The 10,482-nt window shown below is 36.1% G+C and overlaps 1 protein-coding gene across 1 annotated transcript in view; it reads right to left on the bottom strand.

Annotated features, from left to right (window-relative positions):
• The window catches only part of LOC106468107 (uncharacterized protein CG43867-like), an 80,747-nt gene that overhangs the window by 57,253 nt on the left and 13,012 nt on the right, over positions 1-10,482 (bottom strand). Inside the window, exons 5-7 of the mRNA XM_022396409.1 lie at positions 4,483-4,570; positions 1,033-1,127; positions 691-919 (exon numbers count right to left, since the gene is read on the bottom strand). Coding sequence (XP_022252117.1) covers positions 691-919; positions 1,033-1,127; positions 4,483-4,570 — 412 coding nt within the window. The remainder of the gene's footprint in view (positions 1-690; positions 920-1,032; positions 1,128-4,482; positions 4,571-10,482) is intronic.

Below are 10,482 nucleotides of genomic sequence, written 5' to 3'. Positions count from 1 at the left end.
TTAAAGCAAAGCCACATTGAACTATCTGCTGTGTCTATCGCGGGGAATCGAACCCCGGATCTTTAGCGTTGTAAGTCCGTAAACTTACCGCTTCCCCACCGGGGGGGGGGGAACTCCACGAAAGAAAAGGATATCAATAATATGTTTCTACTAGATTAAGAGGACTTATCTATCACCCAATTTAGAGCAAGATGTAAAAAAAAAAAACGCGAAAAGCTGACGTGTTCGATCAATGACATTTACGTCTAAAACATAAAAGAAACTGATATAGTCAGTTTGTTAGATCTTATTCATAAATTAGGGAACTGAAGTGGTGATAGGGAATCATATCCTATATAGCGTTACTCATTTGAGATGGTGTGTCATGCGACACAGCTGGGCTAAGATTGATCTACTGGAACTTGCTGTAGCTAACACGTGTCTTGAACAGCTGTAGTTTATTTGCGTTTTCTATCTCTGGTTACCATGAAGCTGCTAGTGTGTATAACAGTTGATGCATCGCACTGAAAGAAGTTGTAGACCGTCTCTTCATCATGCACACAGTCTCGTAGCTTCTTTAATGTAATCGTCTAATCTATGTGTAACACGTGATGAGTACGTCGTAGAACACTATTTTCTCTCTGATCAATTTATCACGAAAATCGTGATGTTATATTCATAACGTAGCTCCTCATGCTGTGTCTTTCTTACCTCTGGTTACAGGCTTCAAGGGTGACGTACAGCTGTGGCGAGCGGGAAAAGGAGAGGCATTGTTAGCAGTCCTTCCTCCCTTTCCAGGACTGCCGGTAGAGGCGCTGGATTCGGTCTCACCACTAGTAGTGTGTGAAGATGCAGTTGTCACGGTAACGCGAGCGTCCTCGTTATCTGACGAATCTGATGATTCTCCACTGAATGGAACTGGCCGAATTTGTGAAGCACGCTGTGCACAACGAAACAAAAAACAACAACAGTAAAGGTACAGAATACCTGGACTAAAATATCATTAGATGGACTGAAAATAACAAATAGATAAAGAGAAAAAAGCGCACTCACCCCTTTTACCGTAGCATACACAGGGATATTGAGATCAGTGAAACCACTAGAGGACTGAGGTTCACCACAACACTTGCCTAGGTTATTAGGAGAGCCTGTGAAAGAACATGACAATAGCTTCATAACTGCTCGTAACTTCAAATACTGAAGTTTTAAAAACAATCTCCACTTCTCCAAGGAGTTTCAAATGATTACAAGTACAATTAAATATCCCTTTAAGCTATAGATAAAAAGAGATGAAAAAATACTATGAAACAAGCTACATCAGTCATGGCAGTTTATTAATTCCTTATCAAGATCTACAATTAATAAGATTAAATTTTTTATTCATCTTATGGAGAAAACGTTATTTTTTGTTTGATAAATGGAAAAGAAGACGCAGTTAAAGTGAAACTGTAACATTCGTTCGAACGCTGCTAATTTGAAATTCAAGTATCTGGGTATTTTTTTTTTTTTTTTTTGCTATTCTCCTTTTTCTATCGAAGTTTTAATGAACGTACGGTTAGATTCAAGATTTGTTCTTTTTTGTTTTTTTAAATTTTCATTCTTCAAAAAAAAAAACGGAAAATTGACTAAATTTAATATAATTGTGGTCGATAAAACAACAAAAAAATAGTTCCCGTGAAGACATTTCGTAATATATTACAATAAACAAATTAGCCTTATCTTTAAATTCAACGTTTGTTTAAAACAACTGAGAGAACAACTGAATTAGAATCAAAAAACTGCTGAAATAACTATGTTTTTTGGTGTGAACATTAGATAATTTATCTAAAAAGTGCATTATACATAACAGTAGATTAGGCTAAACTATTTGACCCATGACAGAAGTTTCTAATACACACTGAAACGGTTACGTTACCAGCTAATTTTGTTTGTCTGTTTTGAAGAGCAAAGCTACAAAATAGAGTATCTGTTCTCTGCCCACCGTGGGTATCGAAACACGATCTTTAGTGTTATATAGAAGTATACTATAATTAGCACATTTACTCAAGTACATCCATTTGTGAATCAACGATTAAAATTACTAAATGGCAATTAACATACAGTCCCTTATTTCTTAAAGCCATTTTGTTAATTTAAATTGTATTGAATATACTTATATGTGAAGTCAAATGATTTTATTTGTGTACTGAATTTCGCTCAAAGCTACTCCAAGGCTACCTCTAATCTATCACTTCAAAATTAAGAGACGGTTACCCGTGGGCTGCACTAAACGAATAGTGGGATTTGACTGTCACTCTAAAAACGCAACCACGGTCACAAAATATGGAACGAGTTTTTTATTTTTTATTTTATTTTTTTTTGCGGTAACGGGGCACGAACCAGAAAACTTCGGATCCACAGTCCGGTGCACTACTCACTGGGCCACAATCGGCCCGTTTCCTAAATGATGGCTAGATTGATGAACGACGAACAAATAGATATGTAGTATGGACCGTCTGTAATATATAAAATGTTGAAAATAGCCATAAATAATATTTTCCTTCAAAATATTATGATCGATTAAAAACCCATCACAGGTCTTTGAAGGAGCCCTTTTCAACGGTATGGTTATCAAACATTGCATACCTCTTTCTAGTCCATCAGTGAAAATCGCATCATATAACTTGATTCCAGGGAGTCATTCAAGATCCGGATTTTAAGAGTTAGCTCCATAAATGCAGGAAAAGATGTTATCAGAAAGTACTAATCATTCGAACTTCTTATTGGTAAGTTGCGGGTGGAATTGCCCGGCAAAAACCAACGGAAAGTGTCAGGAATTCATTAATTTGGTCTCCCTTCCCTCCCCCCCTTTTTTTTGAAAATTACGCATCTGTCCCTAAACAAATATTCCTCCACAGGTCACTGAGCTTGACCATGGAGTTAGATAGTTTTGAACCGTCTATAACTCGCATGGATCAGTTTTATTCATTGGAGAATCGTTTACTGAAATATTGCAATATATATATATCATTTTGGGTTTGAATATATGTTTTATATTAACACAATTTCAACAGTTTGAAAATATTAAAAGATAACGGTTAGAGAAAAAATGACATATTTATAGATTCGGTAACGCTTTACAGAGATAATTTAAAACTCAAGCAGTAAAAGTATTAACTTTAAAAAAAACTGTTTTTACGGCCTTTCAATGTCTTTCAAGAAGTTCAGAGTATTTAGTAGCTTGTAGATTAAAATTACATTAAATGTTTATTGTTTATTTGTAGTTACACACACAAAGTTACACAATGGGCTATCTGTGCTCTGCCCAACAAGGGTATCGAAACCCGGTTTCTAGCGTTGTAAGTCCGCAGACAAACCGCTGCGCCACTGGGGGGCTACATTAAATGAGAGGATAGAAGAAAAACCATAACCCAACTACTTTTCTAACTTTAGAGTAACTGTTTTGATAGAAGAAACGTGTTTCCTTAAACATAAATACTCGAGAAACGTAAACGCCCTGTCAATATTGTAAAATGAAGTTTTTCCTACACAATAAATTTCTGTTATATAATTATATGCGTTCGAATCATGCGACACCAATGGCTTTACATAACTACATTTGGCGTTTGAATCCCCAAAGTGTGAAGCTCTTCAAGGCATACAGTTTTTGTTTGTGTGAAGTCATTTTGTTGAAACGTAATTTGTATTCTGCCAGAGTTTACTTTTGACATAACGTGCACAGCGTATGACACGTGCATTCCGTTAGAAGTAAAAGAAATCTCCGGAGACTCAGAATTCAATCGAATTAAAAGAAAAGTCTATCGCTTATCTGAATTTCACATTACTCCAAATCCCAAGAAACTACATAGCAATAAGTGTTACTGGGTCGAAAAAAAAATATTCAAAACGTTAATGGTGAAACAGCAAACTATGACACACTTTTGTACACCAGGTTAGGAAAGCAAACCTCTGACCAAAATCTCTTAACCACTGTTTGATGAAATGTTTTATCTTTTCATATAAAATTTCTATATTGTATCACACAAACAATTTGTTATATTTTTAACTTGTGTATTATTGTCGTATTTGTCCAACTTCATTCAATGTATTCTTAAAATACCGGTCTACATATTTTCCTTCATAAGTTTTGCATAGCTTTTAAAATGATAGATAAACTCCTTTTTCCTTCATAAGTTTTGCATAGCTTTTAAAATGATAGATAAACTCCTTTTTAATTCATAAGTTTGCATAGCTTTGAAAATGATAAACTCCTTTTCCTTCATAAGTTTTGCATAGCTTTGAAAATGATAGATAAACCCCTTTTTCCTTCATAAGTTTTGCATAGCTTTGAAAATGATAGATAAACTCCTCTTCCTTCATAAGTTTTGCATAGCTTTGAAAATGATAGATAAACCCCTTTTTCCTTCATAAAGTATTAATTACGGAATTTATAAACTGCTCATTAAGGTTTATCTAAAACGAGTTACGTTTAAAGAGTGTGACACATATACAGGCCGTACTTACCCATTGTTGTTGTCGTTGTTGTTGCTGCAAGAAGTGAATCCGATGACACATTAATCCCACTCGCTGCTATTTCGTATATCTTCGATTCCTACAAATTAGACATACCAGAGTCTGGTTAAATCTCTTCATTAAACATTTATATTGTTCTTGACAAAGCTGCCCAATGGGCTCAGAGCGCTATGCCCACCGCAGGAATCGAAAAAAAACAGCATTTTAGCTTTATAAGCCTTCAAGCTTACCGCTCATACACAGGGAGGCTTTTAGCATCATAACGGCACTTAAATGTTTAATACAAAATATATTAATTTTTTCTTTAAAAACTTAATATGTGAAATTCGGAGAACTACCTAATTATTTCTCATTTTAAAGCAAGAGTGTCCTTCAAATTTTGTATCCAATTAGTTAATTGTCGCTCAAACAAAATTCAGCTATACTAAATTAATTGATTCATAGGTTAATAATAAAAATCAAACACGATTTGAATTAATAATAAACAAGCTCTTGGTTACTGACAACAAGTCAAATTTCGTACACAAGAAAGTACTACTGTATATTTCAAATGACCAATAAGTTCTAATGATTCAGAACTGACGCATTTTGATTGACAGGTGAGAGAGGCTTCAATGGAAGATTAAAGGTGGGATTAAAAAAAAAGTTTTGTTTGTTTTGTTTTGGATTTTTGCGCAAAGCTACTCGAGGGCTATCTGCGCTATACGTTTCTAATGTAGCAGTGATAAACTAGAAAGAAGGCAGCTAGTCAACACCACCCACCGCCAACCTCGGGCTACTCTTTTACCAACGAATAGTGGGATTGACCGTCACAGCCGAAAGGTCGAGCATCCTAACCACCAGGCCAAGTCAGGCAACGCCCTCTGTTGTCATCACCCTTTTCTATGGAATTCTGATCCAACTGACTTCGCTCATAGGCAAGAAGTATTTTAGATGTTGGATTTAGGTCATTCATCGAAAAGTCCGCAAAGACTTACTAGTTTCAAATTCACAAAATGACAGAAACGGTTTTTCCTGATGTCAGGCATCTTCAGATATCATAAAGCATGCTACCACGTTAATAACATCCTTTGAACTGGTCATTTCTTCTTGCTTTATTACGTTAATTTAAAGAAATACTAGTGAGAGAAGAAACAACTTACATGCAACAGGGATCTGAGGTTTTGAAGCTTGAACTCGAAGAGACTTCTTTCATTCTTAACTTTCACGTTTTACGTAATAATTATTCGTTTTTGTCTCTTTTAATGTAGCTAAGTTATCTGTAGTTATTGGCAAACACTTAGTGATAATGAAAACTGAATTACTCGTGATCGTTCCATTTTATTTGTGAACATAAACGATCACAAGTATTTCTTTTCTTTGTAACAGCTTTTACACGATGATCCTCATATACAGCCATGAATTTGATTCTGTTCGAGACGCAACTATGAATGAGATCGCTAATGAGCTGCCATGGGGTGGACACACCGGAGATGGTCCATTTTGTAGCTTTGAGCTTAACAACAAAACAAGCAAGCTAATGATATTGATTAAGCTTCGGATATAAGCGAAAGATGTAGCGTTTCCTTATTTTACATAACGTTATAAGACAGTTACTCCTCGTTAATTGGCTTCTTACATATTACACATATTTTCTTGTACAAAATTATACCTTCACGTGCAGTAAACATTACTCGAAAATTATAGGCTTAGGACACTGTGAATTGAAACCCGTATACAGCAACCTAACTAGAATTAAGAAAGAAAAAAAGTTTGGCCAGATAGAGTGACCAACAGACAGTAAGACAAATAGATATTTATTTTGTCCAACATACTAAGATACGCCTAGGAATCATTTATCCGCTCACGATCGAAATGAATTCCTCAGTTTTAAAATAGTTCCTGATTTATGTTAATTGCTGTCGACATCTCGGTAAAATCTTAGCAATCAACAACTGTATGTGAGCATGGTCTCGAAGCACGAGGTAATAATGATCTCGCCACTAGAGTCATTACGTCACCAGCAACGAAAGAATCTGAATGTGGCTGGGATGACAAATGAAATATCAAATGATATTGTGAATCACAGCTGAATGGTTCGAACCGAAGTTACCCTTCCATAGAGAATCCCGTCTTTCCTCTGTCATTAAAGAACTGAAGGAAACGGTAACAGCTTACTGGTGATTAGGCAGTTGATTTCCACGTGCATATGATATGACGTTAATGTATTTTTGTATCCGTTTACTTTTTATCGACCAACTAATCAAGCTTCTTGTGATATTAACATATATATATTTGTCGTATATATTACATTTCTGTTTCGGGATGTACTCGATACAACTGTTTATATTGTAATGTTCCGTCGTATATATTACATTTCTGTTTCGGGATGTACTCGATACAACTGTTGTAATATAATGTTCTTCTGTTTAGGGACTAGTTTTGTAATAGAGGTAGTTAAACTGCTGTTTAATATGGTTATGGAACATTACAATATAAACAGTTGTATCGAGTACATCCCGAAACAGAAATGTAATATATACGACGGAACATTACAGTATAAACAGTTGTATCTAGCGCATCCCGAAACAGAAATGTAATATATACGACGGAACATTACATTATAAAGAGTTGTTTGTTTGTAGTTAAACACAAAGCTACACAATGGGCTATCTGTGCTCTGCCCAACATGAAACTCGGTTTCTATCGTTGTAAGTCCGCAGACATACCGCCGTGCCACTGGGGGGCATAACAGTGGTATCGAGTGTACGAATTTATTTCGGATTAAAAATAATAAATTAGAAAAAGATCGTAGTAAAAAAAAAATATCACGAAAATACGCAATTTTTGCTACAGAGCCGTATTTTCATTAAAGTAAAATCGTATTCGCAAATTTGTTGAATTAATCCATTTAAAGGCTGTTAGATCGTCTAACCTTTGTTAAGATATTTCACTGATACGTCTAAAGTCCTCTAAATTAAGGATATAGTACTAATCGCAAAGACGCATTAGTGATTTCATTTTTGTTCTTAGAGCAAAGCTACATATTGGGCTATCTACATGCCCCCCAGTGGCACAGCGGTATGTCTGCGGACTCACAACGCTAGAAACCTGGTTTCGATACCCGTGGTGGGCAGAGCACAGATAGCCCTTGTGTAGCTTTGTGCATAATTACAAACAAACAGGTATCTTCACTCTGTTTATCGCGGGATGCCCTCCACCCTAGTGACACAGCGGTATATCTGTGGACTTACAACGCTAGAAACAGGGTTCCAATATCCGTGGTGGGCAGAGCACAGATAGCCCTTGTGTAGCTTTGTGCATAATTACAAACAAACAAACAAACAGCTATCTTCACTCTGTTTATCGCGGGATGCCCTCCACCCCAGTGACACAGCGGTATATCTGTGGACTTACAACGCTAGAAACCGGGTTCCAATATCCGTGGTGGGCAGAGCACATTAGCTCATTGTGTAGCTTTGTGCTTAATTACAAACAAACTATCGCGGGAAATTAAGCCACGGATTTTATAGTTATAAGTTCGTAAAGTCACAGCTGACCACCAGAGGACTATAGTGAAGGTAACACACTGACATTCCTAACGAACTGAGCTCAAATCGTTAAACTTTCGCATTATAACTAAAAGGAATGTTAATTTAATTAAACGGTAGAGTTCAAGATCAAATAGAGATTAAAAATTAACTTATGTACTCCAATCTTGAATATTTATGTCTAAGAGTTTTGTCAAGCTTTTATTTATATTTTAATTATCAGCTTATTCGGAATTATTATATCACAAGCGACGAATGTTCCTAATTAAACTAGTCGACGTTCCATAATTGCAAACAGAAATGATGAATTACAAGAATGTATGTAACAACATACACTCGTTTTGTTGCCCCCCCCCCAATGGCACAGCGGTATATCTGCGGACTAGAAACCGGGTTTCGATACCCGTGATGGGATCAAGGTATTGATTTAAATTTATTCAAAAATAAACTGTGTTGAATAGCATTGAATAAAGAAATATTTTTGTACTGGAAATGCGTAAGTAGAATATCACACAAAGGTACGAGTTTGGAGGTGTGAAACAAGTTCGATGTAAGACAAATTCTTAAAGTGAAACAGACGATATATAATACGTTTCGCTTTCTACTAAAGAAACGTCCATTCATCAGTGAACTTTTACTTCCTAATAGGCCCGGCATGGCCAGGTGGTTAGGCCGCTCGACACGCAATATGAGGGTCGCGGATTCGAATCCCCGTCACTAAACATGCTCGCCCTTTCAGCCGTGGGGGCCTTATAATGTGACGGTCAGTCCCACTATTCGTTGGTTACAGAGTAGCCCAAGAGTTGGTGTTGGGTGGTGATGACTAGCTGCCTTCTCTCTAGTCTTACACTGCTAAATTAGGTACGGCTAGCACAGATAGCCCTCGTGTAGCTTTGCGCGAAATTAAAAAAGAACAAAAAAACCAAATACTTCCTAATAACTTACTTTGTCGTCTTTGTAAAACTCTGTTGTTCATAAAAGAAGTTTGAATTAAATTAAATTTTGCTGAATATTTCTATATAATTCCTTTTAGCTTGTTTCGTGTTCGTATTGGTAGATAAGTTCTAGATATCCGTGTCAAATAATCATTCGTATGTCGGAACGTTATGCTGTAATATCCAAATCACGAGCGATAAACCACTTACGATTATTGTTTGTTTGTTATATTTCGCGCAAAGCTACTCGAGGCTATCTGCTATAGTTGTCCCTAGTTTAGAAATGAGAGTCTAGAGGAATGTCAGCTAGTCAGCACAACCCATCGTCAACTCTTTGCCAACGAATAGTTAGATTGACCGTCACATTATAACTCACCCACAGCTGAAAGAGCCAGCATCTTCGGTGATGGGATTCGAACTGACGACCCATATATTATGATTCGAGTGCCTTAACCACCAGGCCATGATAAAGAACTATTTGGCTAATATTCTTTTAGCTGCTTATGAGTCATTAATAATTTGTTACTTATGCAATTAATGTTGCATTCAATCTATTACTCTATGCTAAAGTTGAGTGATAGCCTTATCTGAGCACCTAATCGCCATTATCGAGTAATTCACAGCTTGTATAAGAGTAACATTATTCTGTTCTTGTACCATACAATAGTTTGTGGGGAAATAATAATACTTAGGAAACCACTACTTAGCAGTGAGTTCAGTTTATAAGCGTATATTATTTCCAGGTTTCATAAATAGCAGTTTCATTTCTGGTTAATAGATGGCAGCACATATTATTATTATTATAATATAACGACCGTTTGTGACTTTTCATTGCACGAACATGATATCTGCCAAAACAATTACAGTAAAAAGAAATATAGAACGAATAATCTCAATTAATATTCAAGGTATCAAGGAGATCAAGTATTTATGCAGCTGACAGATCTTTGTGCATGTTACTGATGTCCGAGTTTTAAAATACCAGTTTCTTAATTATCAAACAATACATTATATAGCAGTCTACTTTTTTCAAATTTTCAGTAGGGGCAAGCCTCGAAACTCTCTGTGTATGTGTGTATATATGGTATCATACTTCATGGCCTGGGATCTGTATGATGTCTTCCATATCAATCGACATGACCTTATCATGTGGTGGAGTCGATTGTATGCACATACAGTGATTTGGGGTGAACTTGGGAGACATGGGTTCTGTAAATATCCATATAACTCGGTCCAGCACTCCGGGGTACTTGTAACGTCCAGGAGAAACCATTCCAGCTTCATTGGTTCCAGTGTAATCCAAAATTCGACAAACTGACAAAACTGATATGATATTAACAATATGTATCACCAAATGAATTATAGAAATAAAACAAATGTTCATTCTCAAAAAAGCCATTTAGAGGAATGTTATTACGCGAAAGCTCAGATATGCATATGTTAATGGTTTCATTTAAGGGAATATTTGTAAAGAGGGAGGTAACATCAAAGCTCGCCATGAAGAGATTATCTGAGGGGGGGTAGCT

The sequence above is a fragment of the Limulus polyphemus genome, unplaced genomic scaffold, assembly GCF_000517525.1.
Source record: "Limulus polyphemus unplaced genomic scaffold, Limulus_polyphemus-2.1.2 Scaffold2876, whole genome shotgun sequence".
Lineage (NCBI taxonomy): Eukaryota > Metazoa > Arthropoda > Merostomata > Xiphosura > Limulidae > Limulus > Limulus polyphemus.
This window is presented reverse-complemented; position numbering and strand designations above follow the sequence as displayed.